Here is a 20,090-nt window from a genome sequence, read left to right on the forward strand (position 1 = left end):
AGCCTAGAGCACCTGTCCAACCGCTGCTTGAAGACTGCCAGAGATTGGGGGGGGGGGGGAACTCACCACCTCACCAACCAGTCGATTCCACTGCCAGGTGACCCTTAATGTAAAATTTTCCCCTAATGTCCAGCCAGTACCTTTCCACCTATACTTTATACCCATTGCTGTGAGTCCCATCCTTTGCTGCCAACAGGAACAAATCCCTGCCCGCCTCTTAAGTGACATCCCTTTAAATATCCAAAGAAAGTGATTATACCCCCCACCTCCTCTTTTCATAACATCTAGCTTGAACTCAGGAAGTTGTTGCAGTGAGTTAGCAAAGCACGGTTTGTGCTTTCTACGATTTGACATGATCTCTGTCGTGTGGCTGTTGCTCACTCCTCAACAGCTACTTTACACCATCAGTGGGATGCCGAGGAGACAGACAATCGAAGCAAAACCTTTCTCAAGCATGGGTTGTATCCTGAGTTACAGCTCAGCTGAGGCTGAAGCCTTTCTCCAGTTCCAGGAGTCTTTCTTCAACAGAAGAGGCAGGAAGGCTCCTTGGGCTGCTGGTGGAAGAGCCACCACCTTTGGAGTAAGTCTTCTTGGATGGAAGGAAAGCTTCAGATTTAGCCAAACAGAGTGGCAGGATACAAGCTGTAGTTTGTTTGCAAGACTGGAAGCTCCAGTCATGGTTCCAGTTACATAAAAACAAAATGTCACCATGTGTCTCAGCTTTATTTGCTAATATGAAGAAATGAAAAAATGAAGATTCTCTAATTTCCAGAACAAAACCCAGTGGTGGCAAACCTTTGGCACTCCAGATGTTATGGACTACAACTCCCATCAGCTCCTGCCAGCATGGCCCGTTGGCCATGCTGGCAGGGGCTGATGGGCATTGTAGTCCATAACATCTGGAGTGCCAAAGGTTCGCCACCACGGCACTATACTCTCAGTCAAACACATAGACGCACTTACTTGTGTCCAGACTCATGAGCAACAGTAAACGCCAACCCCAGTCCGGTGTCTTCATTAACAGTGCAGCTGCGATATTTACTGCACATCCCACTGATTGGCGCAAATCCTAGCCAATTTAAATGGAAAAGGGAGGGGGAAAAGAGAGTTCTTTAGGAAAGTACCATATGCATTATTTTAATAACAGTAACTGTGATTGGCAGCCTTACCTGGATGGCCCAAGCTAGCCTTATCTCATCACATCTCCGAAGCTAAGCAGGGCCGGCTCTCGTTTGTGTTTAGATGGGAGAATACTGAGGAAGTCCAGGGCAGAGGCCGGCAATAACAAACGACCCATATGCTGGATCTTGGAAGCGAGCAAATGCAGAACAACCTGCACCAAAATGCTTAGAATACTCAAGTGCTACGTATTGTAAGCAAATAAAGGTTTTCAATTGTCAAAAGCAGTCTCACAGATCTTCTATATCAGGGGTAGGGAACCTGCGGCTCTCCAGATGTTCAGGAACTACAATTCCCATCAGCCTTTGTCAGCATGGCCAATTGGCCATGCTGGTAGGGGCTGATGGGAATTGTAGTTCCTGAACATCTGGAGAGCCGCAGGTTCCCTACCCCTGTTCTATATTATCACAAAGCTATTGTTGAATGTACGCTTTTCCTTAAAACAATACAAAAGAATCGTATACAAACACTTGTAATGGTGCAGATTCAAGAATACAGATATAGTTTAGTCATGAGGCTCCAAACGCAGCCATGCACAAAATTTAAAGGAACAGCATTCCAAATTGAGTAATGGAATATCAAGCATATGCAACACTACCTCTATTCTATGATGTCATGTTTGTTCACTCTGACCATTTAGAAAAGATAGTTGCTCCTTACTGGTAGTAATAGGAAATTTAATGGTCTCATGATTACTGTTACTGTGTTGGCTGCACTGGACACCAACAAACACTTATTCGGATGGAATCCAGGTTCATATTTCGATTAGATTGTGTCTTCTCCTGTGGTGTTAACCGAAACATAGATTTTTCTTGATTTTTGTAAAAACCTTTGGACAACACTTGGCTTTAGATTGATTGCGTAACGACTTTGTGGACTGAAAGGTCTAAATTTGTGAGAATGTGCAGAGGAGCGCTTTCTGTCGAGGACTGAAGCACAGCAGAAAGTTAGGCTGCGGAAGGCTGATCCCCAGTAAAAATCTTTTGAAGTGGAATATATCTTGCATTTTGTTCCTTGTGAACATTATTGTTGTTGGAATTTTAAGCCCTGTTTGCATGCAGCAGCAGCACAAGCAGCAGGGAATTCTGGGAAGCTGCACAAACATTCTAAAGATGACAGTTAAAAACTGTTGGTAGTTCTGTTGTTCCCTGACTGACTGAGAGAAAAGAGGTTTCTCTGTGTACTGCTAACCAATGCTATGTAAAAGTGACTTTTGACTAAAGATACCGTATAAGCTTACTATCACAACCAAACCTTAATAAATGATGGGCCGTAAATCTAACAATATATATATGCTCCTTTGTTGATATGTATATACTGTTTATTTTTCTCTTCATGTTTATGAACTTCTGAGGTAAAATGGCTTATCTTTTGAGCGATAACTATCCTTATTTAACGTGTCACATAATCCACATTTCTGTTTGTTCAATTTCAATAAGCCTTTATTGGCATACAGAGCATACAATATAAAATTTCTGTTTGTTACTCTGTTTGACAGGATTATATATTGTAAATATACCTGTTGCCCTTCAATTGTTTCATTAGAAAAGGGAGAATAACGCTGAAGAGTATGTTCTGTAATATTTTTTATAATTTACAGCCTGAAGTAGGAGTATGTAAGTAGCTTAATAGGCTATACATGAGCCACTGAGGTGTATCCTTTATTTTCACAAGAGTGTACTGATGCTTGTATAAATGTTTTTTTCTCACAGATAATCAGGCCTCATAGAAGTATAACTATGAAGCCATACCTTATTCAGAGGTAGACAGCTTGTTACCCAGCTTAACAGTGTATGGACTTATTTTTATAGAGCAATGGCGAATTACTCGGCTTGGCAATGTGAGAGGCAGGCTGGGAGGGGATCTTTTTAGACTATGTATACCAGAAACGGCTTGAAACATATCCGCAGAAAATTCACAAAAGACCAAATTGCAGTTTAAATATTTTTATGTAAGTTTTGGTTGCAAACAGTAAGACGTTAAGGCACATATGCACAGTTCCTAAGTATATAAATAGGGAGGAAAAGATAGGTGGGATGATAGAATGGGCATTTAGGGAAGCAGGGGACTTTTACATTACCAAAGATCTGCAGAGAAGTTTCAGAAGAGGGCAAGGATCTCTATGCCAGCATAGGGACCCAAGAGAAGGAAGATATATCGTGTTTCACACACCAACTTCTAAATCCAAGGGGGGGTCAGGCTAGTAATGTGCAATGAGGGGCTCTGGTGAGCAGTATTTTTTTTATAGAGATTGGGATGCAGCTAGTTTGGTGGGAACTTCAAGCTTAGGTTTCATTTTTCTGAAACTGCTTGGGATTTCCATGCTGGACTTGTGGGGCTTGAGCTAATTAACAGCTCTATCTATTGTTCTAAACCCCGGGACAATGGGGCCAATTGGTCCTAGATTATATCAGTGAAACCTTGAATGGTTTATGCAGAGGTACTTCCTACAGTCTCTGCCTTAGGTATTCAAATTTTGCTGAGGCTTGGTGAATCAGGAAGGGATCTTGTTGTTAGGGAGATCATATCTGAAAGGTGGGGGAAATGCAAGGAAGAAGCAATTGTTTGGAGAAATGTATTCTCAAAGGCACAGTATCAGGAACTTCCAAAGAAACAGCTTAGCGAGGTGGGGTGCTCAGGAGTTCTGCAGACTCCATTATGATAACAGAGTACTCTGGCAGGGCAGGATAATCAAAGATGCATGTCCTTATTATGAGACGTCCAGATAGTATTGCCTGGAGTAACTCATAGATTTGCGAACAGATAGTTTTGCCTTAGGCTTGCTCTCAGCTTGGACACTCTGCTATCCACCCACACAAATATGGAAACTGGCATTCTGTAGCACACAGTACAAGGAATAATATCAAAATCCAATAATTCATAAGGCAGGGTATACAGGGCAGGGTTACAAGCTTGTTTAAATATCCTTGAATTGAAGACTTGATATTACACGACTCAGTTTGGAGTGCTGTCCCTTTAAATTTTGAGTTCGGCTGAACTATATTTGTAGGTTTGATTCTGCCCAGCTCCAACACTCTGCACAAGATTCTCTAGGACTGTTTTAAGAAGTGTACATCCGATGTTTGTTTCGTGATAATACAGAAGAATTGTAAGACTGCTATTTGACAATTGAAAAACTTTATTTGCTTACAGCAATACTTTCTGGACTTGGCTTTTATGGGTACTTTAAGCCTTTTGGCGCAGATCATTTTGTATTTGCTATTACTGGTGCACCTGCCCCCCCCCCTTTTTTCATTATGGTGGATCTTGGAAGCTAAGCAGGGATAGTACTTGAATAGTACTTCAATGGGAGACCACCAAGGAAATCCAGGGTTGCTGTGCAGAGGCAGGCAATCACAAACCGTCCTGTTTGTCTCTGACTTGACCTGGATGGCCCAAGCTGGCCTGATCTCATCAGATATAAGAAGTTTAAGGGGCAGCAGTGGCGTAGGAGGTTAAGAGCTCGTGTATCTAATCTGGAGGAACCAGGTTTGATTCCCAGCTCTGCCGCCTGAGCTGTGGAGGCTTATCTGGGGAATTCAGGTTAGCCTGGACACTCCCACACACGCCAGCTGGGTGACCTTGGGCTAGTCACAGCTTCTCGGAGCTCTCTCAGCCCCACCCACCTCACAGGGTGTTTGTTGTGAGGGGGGAAGGGCAAGGAGATTGTCAGCCCCTTTGAGTCTCCTGCAGGAGAGAAAGGGGGGATATAAATCCAAACTCTTCTTCTTCTTCTTTAATCAGAACATAAGAACAAGCCAGCTGGATCAGACCAGAGTCCATCTAGTCCAGCTCTCTGCTACTCGCAGTGGCCCAACAGGTGCCTTTGGGAGCTCACATGCAGGATGTGAAAGCAATGGCCTGCTGCTGCTGCTGCTCCTGAGCACCTGGTCTGCTAAGGAATTTGTAATCTGAGATCAAGGCAGATCAAGACTGGTAGCCATAGATTGACTTCTCCTCCATAAATCTGCCCAAGCCCCTTTTAAAGCTATCCAGGTTAGTGGCCATCACCACCTCCTGTGGCAGCATATTCCAAATACCCATCACACGTTGCGTGAAGAAGTGTTTCCTTTTATTAGTCCTAGTTCTTCCCCCCAGCATTTTCAATGGATGCCCCCTGGTTCTAGTATCGTGAGAAAGAGAGAGTCAGCCCTGGTTAGAACTTGCAAATGAGACCACCAAGGAATACCCAGGTCATCATGAAGAGGACGCGATGGCAAAACATCTCTGCTCATCTCTTGCCTAGATAACCCTACTGGGTCATCATAAGCTGGCTGCGACTTGACAGCACTTCAAACACACACACTCCTTCCGTTTGCTCACAGTCCGAATGAGGATGGGGGCGGTTTGCTCTGAGCATTTTGTTGCTGTTGTGTTTGGTGTAACACAGCTGCAGTATCAAGTAATGCAAACAAGGCAGGGTCAGCCATCTGCACTGAATTCACTTTCCCTGCTGAAGGGGGCATTTGCAAGCCCCCTCCCACCCGCCACTTCTTTACTGGAGATTTCTCGACATGACTTTTATGCATAGTAATGAAAAGGCAGCCCCGTCCCCTCATCTGGATCTGATGTGTGTGTAGAACGGTGCACACCAGTGTGGTGCCACGCTCAGAGTGCTGGACCAGAATCTGGGAGACCCAGGTAAGAATTCCCACTCTGTTGTGAAAGCTTGCACACTCTCAGTCTAACCTACCTCACAGAGTTGTTGTGAACATAAGATGGTGGAGAGCAAACTGATGATATCAGCTGCTTTCAGTCCCCACTGCAGAGAAATGCTGGCTCTATTTCCCCCTCTCTACTTTTGGACAGCATAACAAGGAAAGGAGCAAATAAGATTTCTACACTGATCTTTAATTTGGCCCAGCGTGCAGCTTCCTGAAGCTCATGAGACCAGAGGCTCAACTCCCATCCTCTGTAGAGCCCGACCAGCAAGTCCCACGGCTCATCAACTTGTTTCCTTTTTTTACCCCTCTTTTGCAGAAGCGTGTGAGGAGGCAGGTGACTATGCTCAGGTGGCTGAGTTGGGCTCAAGGTAGTGGTGGGATTCAAATAATTTAACAACTGGTTGTTTACAAGCACCGTTTTAACAACCGTTTCTGCCTGCTGAATCCCACCACTGGCTCAAGACCATCCTGCTGCTAAACTTTAAACATGTTCCAAAATCTTATAAACGTTTTAAATCACAGGCCCTACGTTCTCTTGGAGCAGAGGCCCTTTCCGCTGTTCGCACAGCGCCGATGGGAAGGCGGCGCTTTCCAAAAACCTCCCTCGGGAAGGGAGGTGGAAAGCAGCGCCTTCGCACCGCTCGGGGCGGCACAGGACAGCTGCCTGTGTGAACCGGTGTTTTTCCATCCCTGGGCCGCTGTTTTTGGCCCCGTGCGGAAAGGGCCTGAGTCTCAAGTCAACCAATGGACTGCAGGCGTCACAAACGGGGGCCAAAGGACATCCACTCGCACAACTGTACTCACCAAGAGTGTCGCAGGGCTCATTTTTCCAGGAACAGATGTCCAGGCCGGTAAGCAAAATCGCATGATCATGTCGGCTGCCGTCTTTTCCCATCAGTCCAGACTGCCACTGGCAAAAACTGCTCAAGGTATGGTCAGCGTGATGGCTTATCGTAAGTCCAGGCTGCGCAGGAATCAAACAGAAATGAAGTCTACGGGAAATTCAGTGAGCTTTGCTTTGCACACAGGAAATTATTTTACTTCCTCGATTAAAAATAAAAAAAAAGTATTCTTTGCTTTTAGAACATGCAAGTGGGACATCCTCTTTGAAGAGGCATCCCTTCCTGTGTAAAAGGTGGGGGAAATGCCTCACCTAAGATGTCATCCCTTGTTTTTGTTTATGAATTAATTAAAAAAAATCAATCAAAACACTTCTGATCAACCAATACTGGCGATTTACCATCTCAACGGTGCAGCTCTAGAAATGATAGTCTGCTTTTAAGCATAAGCATAAGCATTTATTGTCATTGTGCACGCACAACGAAATTTACAGCAGCATTCCTCGATGCACACAATTCCAGACTCATACCCCATCCTCACTTTCCCCTTCCTCCACCCATCCCTACACAGCCCCAAACACATCAACACGAAGCCGCGGAGTTCAGCATCGCCACAGCTCAAGAGTAGAAGCTGTCTCTAAGCCTCTTTGTCCTAGTTTTGATAGACCTGATAGATCGTCTGCCGGATGGTCACAGTTCAAAAAGAGAGTGTGCTGGATGAGACGGGTCTCTCAGAATATTTTGGGCTTTCTTTAGGCTTCGGGAATTATAGAGTTCTTCCAAGGAGGGGAGAGGGCTAATTATTTCTCCCCCTCCCTGCACTGAATATTATTTATTACAGATGGACAGAAAGCAGCAGAAACTACAGGTTTACAAGAGCTGCTCTCACGAGCCTGCGATGTAAAGGAAAATTATGTTGCAGGTGTAAGATCAAAAGATCACTGTTCTTACTCTGTTCAGGCTGGATGTGATCCAGGCATGAAAAGCTGAGTAGTCAACATAATTAAGCTGTCACTTAAGGAGGCTGAATCACTCAGCAGGTAAAATGAGGCATTACGTTGTTCGCCAAGAGCTCAACTCCTCAGAGCTCCGCAGTCAACTCCGAAGCAAAAGAAAGGGAATGGAAACAGAGGAAGATTTCAGCAAACCATTGTAGGGAACAGGAAGCATCCGACAGTGTCCTTTGAGAGCTCTGCTGGTGAGCCATGAGACGGCCACCCGCCCTCAAAATACCGAGCACGAGTCCCTTGATGTATTTGACCGGGCAATCGGTGTACATATTCCCACCATTAAAGAGGTAATTGAAACAGATTAAGCTGACTTCCCAAACTGCTAAAACGCAGTTAAAAGGGTGGGCTGGAAGACCATGTTCCCCTCTGCCTTTTGCATGCTGGCTTTCGTCACCCTCGGGACTACCTGAGCGCCACTGCTGGCCACTGTTCAGAATTATGTGAGCATCACTGTTACCAGAGGTGGGATCCAGCAGGTTCTCACCAGTTCCCGAGAGTGGGTTACTAATTATTTGTGTGTGCCGAGAGGGGGCTACTTATTGGGTCCGCTTTTCCGTTAGAAATTCCATTAGGTCCAAAAATCACGAAGTCCTGTCGTTTCCTATGTGGCTGGTTAGCGAAGGTAGAAAACGGGATAATTCTCCCTGTTGGGCTGTTTTAAAAGCATGTTTTAGAAATATGGCAAAGTTCCTTGTTTAAGGAAAGTCTCCTTCTTTTGATTTCTAGAAACAAAATGAAATATTTGAAAGTATTAAGTATTTGACAGGCAGTCCATTAGAGGAGTAGTTGTTGTTTCTGTTGGCAGCAGACGATAGGACTTGCTATAATGAGCTTAAATTATGGACAGAAAGATACACCAGCTGGAAATTAGGAACTTTTTTTTTACAGTAAGAGTTTTTTACAGTAACAGAGAAATTATTAATGCCCCTCCCCCGGAATGCCCGGCCACGCCCCCGTCGTGCCCGCTTCAACAGCTCCCATTGGCGCTACCCCACTGTTTGAATCCCACCACCATGGGAACCTGTTACTAAAATTTTTGGATCCCACCACTGACTGTTACCATAGTGCAGTGGTGGCGAACCGTTGGCACTCCAGATGTTATGGACTACAATTCCCATCAGCCCCTTCCAATTGGCCATGTTGGAAGGGGCTGATGGGAATTGTAGTCCATAACATCTGGAGTGCCAACGGTTCACCACCACGGCCATCGTGCATACTAAAGATGGCTTGCTTTGAAGCAAGGTTCAAAGTCAGGATTTGGAGCTGGCTCCCAATCCTAGATAAAAGGTTTGTGATCCTGAGCCCTGCACAGTTTAAAAACCTGCACCAGCAGGGTGTCAAAAACGTTGGGCGAAGGGCCAGACATGGCTGCCGGGCTCTCCTCACAGAGTACTGTACAATGAGCGCCTAGTGTGCAGCTACCTGGACTGCCTCAATCTCTCTCTGTCAGCCCCATGACCACTCTGAAAGCTAGGGTTGCCGGTTTCCCACTGGGAGCAGGGAATCCCTGCTCTTATCTCTTGTTTTGTGCTATTGTGCTGTTGTGCTCCTGTGGCTAGCAGGAAAAAATAAACTAATAAAAGCACCAATATGCGAACCTCTGAAGATGCCAGCCACAGATGCAGGTGAAATGTTAGGAACAAGATCTACCAGACCACGGCCACACAGCCTGGGAAACCCACCACAATCAGAAGGTGTGTTACTTCTGGACAAAACCTGGAAGTGATGTCACTCTGCTTTTTTACAGTGATTCCTAGAGAGATGTGATGTCATTTCCAGGCTTCCCCCAGAAGCATAATCACATGGTTCCCCCACATTGCCCCCCTCATGACCCTGCCCCACTGCCCCAGTGCTCTGAGGCCAGGGTGGGTTCTGTGCTTCACAGTGGGGCTCTTCTGCATTCCCTTGTTTAACTACAAGGAGGTGCTTCGTGGCTTATATGGAGCTTAGCCACCATTTTGCCTGATTCTGGGTCAGGAAACTGTTTACTGTCTCTTAGGCCATTTCCGCACGGCCACGATTGGGGTTGGGTCGGCGTATACAACGCTGACCCAACCCCCCTGGGACCGTTCACACGAACAGTCCCAGAAACAGCCAGGAAGACGGCGCCGTGGAGCACCGTCGCCCGGCCGACCTGCCGTGTCTGTGGCCGTCTGGCGCGTCGCCAAGGCCTGGGGACACGTCCCCCCTACCCTGCGCGAGTGCTCCGGCGTTGCAGGGCAGGGGGGCATGTCCCCAGACCTCGGCGATGCGCTGGACGGCCACAGACACTGTAGGTGGAGGGCGAAAGGGGGGGAGGGCGCCTTCAAGCCGCTACCGTTTGCACGGCAGCAGCTCGAAGCCGCCGTTTTCCGTAAACCTCGCTCAGGGAGCGAGGTAGGAAAACGGGGCTTCGTGCCATTCAGGCGGCACAGCTGCGAAGCAGCTGCGCCCCCTGTGCGAACGGCTCCCTGGGGACGGCGTTTTTGCCATCCCCAGGGCACTGTATATGGCCCGTGCGGAAAGGGCCTTACTGAGGGTTTTTTTTGTTCTTTTAAAAGACTGCTTTAATGATCTACTGCAGAAGTGATAGATCAAAAGTATCATTTTTTTAAAAAAAATGAAGCTCCACCAATCTCCTGAAAATGCCAGCCAGCCAGGGAATGGGCGAAACTGTTCCTGCATAAGCAGGGAAAGATGGAGAGTGGCAGAAAAGCCAAACAAAGGAGAATGCACCCTGGTGTGTTCCGCTTCCCCCATGAAGGCAGGCAAAACATCATATTTTGCCTGCTCTTGGAAACCATGGGGCTTCTCTGATCTGCGGCCGGTGAGTCCTGAAGAGGGAGAAACACGTGTGCCATTGAGAATCTGACCCAAAGGTAATGTCCACTGGACCTGAAAAGACCAAATGTGCACAAAACGCCCTACAGTCCTATGGCATCACTTTTGGGTACAATCAGAAGAGGTATCGGAGGATTCTGCACAGTATAAATATAATGTCTTTAGAACGTTATAAAAAGATCTGTTTTGGCATTTTGTATTCCCCCAGCCAGGGAGAACACGAGCGTTGTCAGCCAAAGTGGATCTTCCCCCCCTCCTGCTGCATGGAGCGCTTGTCAGCTTCACGCTTGCTCCTGCCATTTTGTGTGCTAAAGTAGATTCTCTGTGAAGAGTCCCCGTGGAGCTCTCCTCTGCTTGCAGCTCATCTGTGTGTGATTTCCATGTAAAAAGTAGATGAACAAAGTTTGTTTTGCCTAGCAATCCCGCTTATGTGACATTTCCCCTTTTGTTTGTTTGTCTGTTTGTTTGTTTGACACGATTAGAGAAGCTGCAGTATATGCATCCTTCTCCCTCTTGTGTTCGCTCAGCAGGCAGGAAATGTCTTCAACCCAAGTTGGGGGTAACGGGGAGGGGGGCGGTCACTAGTTTAGTGACTTTTTGAAAAACCTGGGTTGCGAGGAATCAAACAGGCTGAAGTCGTTTTGGGGAAGAGAGCTGTCCAAAGTACTTCCCCAAAATGGGTTTTAATGCATCCTAAATACATTATCTTTGTGCTGTGTGGAATCCACCATTGTGACGTTGTGCAACATGGCTCCAGGGCACCAACTTTGCTCCTGCTGGACTGACGTGGCTGCCAAGTAAAAAAACAAAAGCAGGATTGGGCCAGCTGGCTGCAGCTCTCAACTTCTGTGCATTCATGAGACATTCTGAACACAACTGTATGCTCATGAGCTCTTCCATGACTTTGATTACACTTCAGAAAGCAACATCCCCAAACACAAATGCAGCTCCATGTGCGCACCCTTTTACATGCAGAAGATGCCTGTTGCTGAGTGCAAGGAAGGTAAGAATGGGGCCAGTGGGTGTGGAGTATGTACATGCAAGGCCAGTACTATGTCATCCTAAGCAAGGTATATTCATCACCTTCTAGGTCTAAGCTTTCAGGGCAAGGTGACAGGGCTTGAACTTGGCAGCACAAGCCCTAGAGGACATGCTATTTATCTCCCATGGCACTGATGACTGAGAGTCCCTGTGCTGTATCATCACCCACCTCTTTCTGAAGAAGAGAAGAAGAGTTTGGATTTATATCCCCCCTTTCTCTCCTGCAGGAGACTCAAAGGGGCTGACAATCTCCTTGCCCTTCCCCCCTCACAACAAACACCCTGTGAGGTGGGTGGGGCTGAGAGAGCTCTGAGAAGCTGTGACTAGCCCAAGGTCACCCAGCTGGCGTGTGTGGGAGTGCACAGGCTAACCTGAATTCCCCAGATAAGCCTCCACAGCTCAGGCGGCAGAGCTGGGAATCAAACTCGGTTCCTCCAGATTAGATACACGAGCTCTTAACCTCCTACGCCACTGCTGCTCCCAAGAAGTTGCCAAGAAGTTGCCTGTGTGGCTTGGCTTGAGAATAGGCTTTCCATGTATGCATACATACCACATATGTCCACCCACACATGTGGTGTAGCAGTTAATAGCAGGTGCACTCTGATCTGGAGAACTGGGTTTGAGTCTCCGCTCTGTCACAAACTGTGTAGGCTTGTCTGGGGAACCAGATTAGCTTGTGCACTCTAACACATACCATCTGGGTGACCTTGGGCTAGTCACAGTTCTTTGCAGCTCCCTCAGCCCCACCCACCTCACAGGGTGTTTGTTGTGGGGGGAGGGGAAGGGAAAGGTGATTGTAAGCCCCTTTGAGGCTTACAGGAGAGAAAGGGAGGATATAAATTCAAAACTCTTCTTCTTCTTCTATTTCATTGTCCTTTCAGCCAATAACACTGAAGATAACAAGTTTATTCACAGTACCTGGTCTTCTTCCAAAAGGATCAAACCAACTACAGCAATATTAATGTTCCCTCCAATAGTTCCATCTCGGAACAAAGCAGAAACCTAAAGGAAAATACAAGAATTGGTACCATCATCTGCAGTTCATCCAAAGATAGTTAAAAATATGCTCAATCAACTCTGCATTAATTTTTTTAAAAAATAATTCAAGGAATTTTGCTTACGCAACCGATGGCCCTTAAAAGCGTGCATGAAAATAAAAACATCATTCCAGTGAAGGCCAGTGCTGGTCAAGAGGCTCTGGGCCAATGGCAAATTAAGAAGACAAGAGAAGTACTAAAAACTTTGCTTTTGAATTGTAAGATCTTTGGCACAGTCTTGGCGCCTGTAAGGTGGGTAGTCAATAGTCCCTCTTGGGCTTCCTTAGCACTTAGGAGCAGCAGTGGCGTAGGAGGTTAAGAGCTCGTGTATCTAATCTGGAGGAACCGGGTTTGATTCCCAGCTCTGCCACTTGAGCTGTGTAGGCTTATCTGGGGAATTCCGATTAGCCTGTACACTCCCACACATGCCAGCTGGGTGACCTTGGGCTAGTCACAGCTTCTCAGAGCTCTCTCAGCCCCACCCACCTCACAGGGTGTTTGTTGTGAGGCGGGAAGGGCAAGGAGATTGTAAGCCCCTTCGAGTCTCCTGCAGGAGAGAAAGGGGGGATATAAATCCAAACTCCTCTTCTTCTTCTGTGTGGAAGCTCACTTTTGCTGAGCCAAACTGAGCCACCAGTGAGAACTCCCCGTGCCAGTTGGTTGCCCAACCTGCATAGCATTCATATGGTGCCTGCGCGGCCATGCAGTCTAACAGTGGCAATTCCGAAACAGAGGAACTTCAAAGGGTGATTACAATATGAGGTTGCTGAACTTGAGTTGATTCACGTTCAGAACAATGGACTCCCCCTCCTCCCACATGACTGAATAGGGACACACGATTATTATCTCACTAGTAATGAAGAAGAAGAAGAAGAGTTTGGATTTATACCCCACCTTTCTCCCCTGTAAGGAGACTCAAGGTGGCCTACAAACTCCTTCCCCTTCCTCTCCCCACAATCACAACCTTGTGATCTAAGTCACCCAGCTGGCATGTGTGGGAGTGCACAGGCTAATCTGAATTCCCCAGATAAGCCTCCACAGCTCAGGCGGCAGAGCGGGGAATCAAACCTGGTTCCTCCAGATTAGATACACGAGCTCTCAACCTCCTACACCACTGCTGCTCTAGCAATGTAACTAGAATGCCATCTGTGAAGGTAAATTGGGATCTGTAGTTTTAAATCCTATGTTTTTAATCTATATTATATATTTCATATTGTGATTTATTAAGGTGAGAAGCTGCCCTGAGCCCAGCTTAGCTGGAAAAGAGTGGGGTATAAATTGATTAAAAATTAAAAATTAAACACTGCAGATTCAAGCAGATGCTTCCTGCCTTCAGGTTGAGAGAAGGTGATCTTCCTTTGCTTGCCCCTTCTCAGACGCTGGGTGTCTGGGGAGTAGCCCTGTTGGGTTACCAAAAATAAGCACCAATCTAGTTGTGTCTTAAAGACTAGCGGGACTGCATTCCAGTATCAGTGATCATGGGCTACGGACCACTCAGCCACGTGTCTGATTAAGCAGCCTCTAGTCCACAAATATGTATGATGGATTAAACCCTTCTCCAACATTAAAGCGCCACGAGAGCCCCAGTTACATTTGCTTCTCTCTCCTCAATGATCGTAACACACCCACGTGTCTCATTTCTTCACTTCCTTGATTTTGCGGCCTTGCAAAGACACACTTTGGTTTCCTGGATTATTTTTCAAGAGTCATCTGCCTACCGTCTGGAAAAAAAATAGTGAAAAAGTGGCTCTGGTGTTTTTGCAGGGGAGCTGCGTTGAAGTTCCTGTGAGATGCTGTTTATATATCAGGCCAGAGAGAAACGGAAACTTTCATAGGCGACACGTCCCAATGCTCTTTATATACTCCCCAAGGGAAAGATCTTTTTGCAGGAAATTCTTGATAATACATCATCTTCAAATGAGGCTGAGAAATTCTGATCTCTGACAGAAAATAATGCATAACATAACAGTTGATGTGTTTGTTCTAGCACAGTGATGGCGAACCTATGGCATGGGTGCCAGAGGTGGCACTCAGAGCCCTCTCTGTGGGCATGCGCAGAGTGCTTCCCCCCCCCCACATCTAGGCTGGCCTGGGCCGCTGGGCTCGATTATTAGCATTAAACCTAAGACCTAGTTTTGGGGAAGCAGTGTAGGTAACCCTGTTAAACCCCACTGATTTTCATGCGAAGAAGTAAAGTGCAATCCTTTACCTGGAAGTAAGCTCAGTTGCTGGCAATGGGGCTTGCTTCTGAGCAAACCCTCCTAGGGTCATGATTCACCCATTGGAAGAGTTGCACGGTTGCTTCAAAGCAAAGCCACCAACTACCACCAAGCTTACTCCCGAGTAACGCACACCTCAGAGCCAACTGTTTTTTCTAAACTAAAACCTCAGTATTTGGGTTAAATTGCCATGTTGGCACTTTGCAATAAATAAGTGGGTTTTGGGTTGCAATTTGAGCACTTGGTCTTGAAAATGTTTGCCATCACTGTTCTAGCAGCTCTAAGAATTCAGTATGTATTTGTTTTTCATAGCAGGATGTAATGCAACAGAGACCATTTATGGTAGTATTAAAGTTTATGTTTTCTGTAAACTATATTTTGTCAGCTGATGTGTGTGTAGCATGCATCTTTTCCCCCCTATGTGGATGATGTCTTATGGTTTTATGTAAACACATTTGATTTGATTTCTACCCACTGCAAGAGGCATAACAGAGGGGTAGGAAGGCAAACCAGGAGCCAGATGCTCCCAAATTTTCCTCAGGATTGAATTCAAGGTGGGTTGAAGGGCAGAACAAATCTACAACATTCCAAATGTTAAACCACCATCTTGTCTTAAGAAACTGGGATCCCCAGTTAAAACAACACTGTACCATATTAAGTATTGTTAGGACATAGGTGGTGATGTTGTCGCGCCCGTGGTTTTGAAGCATCTTTCTGTCCACCACCACTAACAGCTCCACATTCAGCTCTTTGTTTTTGTAGCCTTTCAGAAGAGAGCGTTTGTTTCTCAGCAGATAATTATATTCATCTGGCAAGATAAAGGTATCTCTACCTGGAGGCTGGGGCAGATCTGTAAGACAGGAGATCTCCAAATAAGGCCAACGTTGTGTACACACAGAGCAAAACCAAACTCAACAGCTACAGACATAAGAAAGATCATGACCAATAAATGTCATTCCCCCTCACACTTGCTCGCTTCAATGTTTTCCCCTCCGCTTTATTGCGTGGTAGATTTAACAACTTGGAAATGAGCAAAAGGGTTGTGGTGAACAACAAATTGAAACATTGGCACATCAACTGCTTTGCTGCCCTAAATGTGCTAATATCAGATCAAAATATTCCAATATTCTTTCTAGGATACCTAGTGAAATGGGAGAATCAGGTAGACTCCCTTTCCTTCTGGACAATTCTGACAATGAAACTTGTGAATCGGTAGCACAATTTTTACTGGAGGTGATGCACAATCAATAATTTATATTCTATCTTTAACCTTTGTATTTGTATACCTTTTATCTCAGGTTTTTTTATTGTGTTATGATTATTGTTATGCCAAATAAAGGCTTATTATTATTATTAAAAAAATAAATCTCATTCCGGTGAAAACAGAGTGAGGGAAGAGCACAGTTTAGTGTCTTTTCATGCAGGAAGTTCTAGGCTCCATTCTTGTTTTCTCTTTCTCAAGGATCGCCAGTAATAAGCTAGGAAAACCTGGCCTCAGGCAAAGAGATACTAGAAATTTTTTGGATGTAGTTAGCAGACAAACAGGTTTTTGTTCATATTACTACCCCGGTGTGAGGGGTTTGAAGTCTTTCCTGTGCACCCATCTGAAATGGGGATGCAGTCTCTTCAGTAAGAGGCCCAAAGGGCAGGGGGACATGGGGGTTGCCTGTCAGTGGTAGCGTGGTTATCCTGGAAGTCTTATCATTTTTCTGTAGGAAGCGCTGGAATCATGCATCTCTAGGAATCATGCTTCCCCAGGGACTTTTTAGAAAAAGAAGAGTTTGGATTTATATCCCCCCCTTTCTCTCCTGCAGGAGACTCAAAGGGTCTTACAATCTCCTTGCCCTCCCCCCCTCACAACAAACACCCTGTGAGGTGGGTGGGGCTGAGAGAGCTCCGAGAAGCTGTGACTCGCCCAAGGTCACCCAGCTGGCGTGTGTGGGAATGCACAGGCTAATCTGAATTCCCCAGATAAGCCTGCACAGCTCAGGCGGCAGAGCTGGGAATCAAACCCGGTTCCTCCAGATTAGATACATGAGCTCTTAACCTCCTACGCCACTGCTGCTCCTTTTTAGATCGGGAAAATGGCATCATGGGAACGCTTATCCCATAAGCCCTAATCCAAATCAGGTCCCTGAATGCCTGATAATCATTTTTTTTAATGCTCCATGCATTGAACACCAAGCATCATCTTAATTGGTCCACCATCTTAATTAGTCTGTAATAGGAGACCCTACAGAGCTAGAGCAGCCTATGGGTCAATCTTATTGTATGGCAGACACTCAAGGTTCAAAGTATAAAGAACAAACTGGTATCCAACGGTAGTGTCATAGTTAGTGAAATTCAGTTGCATAGTTAACCACGGGGCAGGGAGGAACCGTGCCCTGGGCCCGCACAATTAGGGACACGTGGGGGGTGGAAAATCGCCCCCTACACCCCTCCCCCTTCCCTTACCAGGCCCAACAGAACCCACTGCCTGGTCGAGGCCGCTGCTGGGCGCCCCTGCCTGACCCAGCCCCACCAGCCAGGCCCCGCAGCCTTGGCTCTTTGCAGCCGGATGAACTAAGGTAAGTGGGGGGGGGGCGCTCCTCCGCCCCTTCTACCCCACCCGCCATGTACCTTAGTTCAGACAGTGGCCCAGCCAGGCTGCTTTTTCAGCTGGTTGCTCTTTGCAGCCGGCTGAACTAAAGTAAGTGGGGGGAGGTGGCATGGGGGGCCCTGTGGGGGGGGGGCAGGGTGCCACTTTGTTTGGGGCCATTCCCCCCCACGCCTTTGGTGAAATTCCTAGATCTGGGGGAACAGACCGTCATGGCCCGGCTTACAACACAGACGAGAGTCCCCAAATATGAAGAATAATACAGTCCTCACTGTTTCTATTGTGGCATTTTCTATTGTATTCTGAACCTCACAGTTGATCAACAAGTCACGGCCTTCAGTTGTGGTCCTGGGAACCAGATAAAACCTTCCTGCAAACGATACCCTGCCACATTCACTCGGCTGTCTGCTCCTGACTTGGCACAGCCCAGGATCCATACAAAAACACCCTCTCTAAAAAGTAGTCTGTGTTTTCTTCTTCCTTGGCGGGAGTCCATCTTCCGCCCATTGCCTCCACAGTGCTTTAGACAGATATCTGCACAAGAGGATCAAATGCTAACTGAATGTTCTGTCTTCTGGTTCTCACTCCTCCTTGACTTGCAAAATTCAAGCCTGTTATCTGCTTTGTGGTAATTTTTCAATGTCTTTTAAATACACCTTAAAGGGAGAATCTGGGGTCCCCAGTTAAAACAACATTGAAAGTGATGCTATTTGGAGTGGATGTATTATCTTTGTAGAACAAACATTGCTTTCAATGTTTAAACTGGGACCTCAGATTCTCCCTTTAAATCCATGCTGAAGGGGGTGGATTTAAAAGGAGAATCTGGGGAAATTGGGGGGTGCCTGCTGTCAGGGGTGCAATTGTTAAGCTAGCAGCACCGAAATTTCAGGGTATCTTTAGGAGACTCTCCTGATGATCCCACCCAAGTTTGGTGAAGTTTGGTTCAGGGGGTCTAAGCTTATGGACCCTCAAAGGTGTAGCCCCCATCTCCTATTAGCTCCCATTGGAAACAATGGGGGATGGGGCACCCCTTTTAGAAGTCCATAACTTTGAATCCCCTGAACCAAACCTCACCAAACCCGGGCAGCATCATCAGGAGAGTCTCTCAAGAAATTCCTGAAATTTTGGTGCTGCTAGCCTAAAAACAGTGCCCCCTGCAGGCCACAAACTGAAAAAACACGAAAAATACAAAAAAAACCACAAACGAATTTGAACTGTTTGTGCATGCCCTCCCAGGCACATGCCTGGTGCAACGTGCACCCCCGTCCCCCTGCTATCTACGCCTCTGCTTGAAAGCAGTCATTTTCTCCAGGGTAATTGATCTCTGTTGTTTGGGACGCCATTTCTATTTTGGGGGGATTTCCAGGCCCCACCTGGAGGTTTGCAAACCTCCCCTCTCCTGGAGAGGTGCGCGTGGTGAAACTGAGGCAAGCGTGCTTCCAGAGCGCAGTTGTATTTTTATGCATGTCTGCAGCCTCAAGTATATGGCTGATTCAGCAGACCTCACTGTATCTCTTAACATTTGGCTCCAAATGTCAATTTCCCATGCAGCAAATGCTCCACGCATTGGTTGTACTGAACATCACTGGCCTTTCCCATGTGACCCCGAAAGTTTACTCGACCAGTCTGGGATGAAGCAGCGGGAAAGCAGAGGCAGCAAGACAGAGCCCTTGTCTGCGACTGCTGCTTTCCCCCCTTTCAAAATCAGTAAAACTTTATTCTATTTCCATTCTTTGCCATTATCAGAAAAACTGGAGAAAGCAATGTTTGTTCTACAAAGATAATACATCTCCCATAGAAGAAGAAAAAAACCGCTAAATTGAGAATAGAGGTAATGTTAGGGGGGGAGGGGGAGAGAGTGCTGCCCTCTATTCAAAGAAAATAACTCCTGGTCTTTTTGGTTAAAGTAATATTTAGCCCAATCATTCAGTTTGCTTGCTTGACAAAGTGTGGCAGAAAGGGCAGCCGGGGGTGGGAGTGGGGGGGGGGGGTGGGGGGGGGGCCGGGAGGAAGTCCCTGGAGGGGGAAAAAAGCACACAGACATCAACTACTTCACCTTGATGAAAGTCTCAATACAGCTAAGTATTCTTTTACCGTACACTGGGTGCTGACTGCAAAAAAAAAGTATTCACTTCAGGCACAACTTCGGGCCCTTGGCTGCTTCCGAGGGGACTTTGGGCCATGTGCAGAAAGGCAAGGGGGCATGACCCACTCACTTTGTTGAGCTGTACAAAAAAATCGTGGGAACTGCAAGTCTGAAACATTTCCAGGAGTCCCACAATTTTGCAAACAGTAAAGACAGTGGAAACCAGAGGCCACAATTTCGACTAAGGTGCATATAGAGATATTTAACGTCTGCATGAAGTTGCTGGGAGAGGTCATAGTAGGTCTGCACTGAGTGTCCCAGAGTTGCAGGTGAAACCCAACTCTACCTTCCTTCTCCACTTAATCCCTGGGATGTTGGTGATGTTCTGAAAGAGGGCTTGGAGTCTGTAATGGGCTGGGTGATGGTGGATGAGCTGAAACTGAATCCTGAACAGGCTGAGGTCCTTTGGGTTGACAGAAAGGCAGATTGGGGACTTGAGATCTCTTTGGAGAATGCTACACTTCCCTTGAAAAGTCAAGGGAGTGCTACCCGATGCAGCATTCATTTAAGAAATGCAGGGGGCTGCAGCAACCGGCACG

General features: G+C 46.5%; 1 protein-coding gene across 1 annotated transcript in view; it reads right to left on the reverse strand.

Annotated features, from left to right (window-relative positions):
• Positions 1-20,090, reverse strand: part of ADAMTS16 (ADAM metallopeptidase with thrombospondin type 1 motif 16) — a 104,376-nt gene that overhangs the window by 63,954 nt on the left and 20,332 nt on the right. The window contains exons 5-8 of the mRNA XM_048516288.1: positions 15,460-15,659; positions 12,472-12,555; positions 6,648-6,807; positions 964-1,069 (exon numbers count right to left, since the gene is read on the reverse strand). Of these exons, the coding sequence (XP_048372245.1) occupies positions 964-1,069; positions 6,648-6,807; positions 12,472-12,555; positions 15,460-15,659 (550 nt within the window). The remainder of the gene's footprint in view (positions 1-963; positions 1,070-6,647; positions 6,808-12,471; positions 12,556-15,459; positions 15,660-20,090) is intronic.

This window comes from Sphaerodactylus townsendi, linkage group LG14, assembly GCF_021028975.2.
Source record: "Sphaerodactylus townsendi isolate TG3544 linkage group LG14, MPM_Stown_v2.3, whole genome shotgun sequence".
Classification (NCBI taxonomy): domain Eukaryota; kingdom Metazoa; phylum Chordata; class Lepidosauria; order Squamata; family Sphaerodactylidae; genus Sphaerodactylus; species Sphaerodactylus townsendi.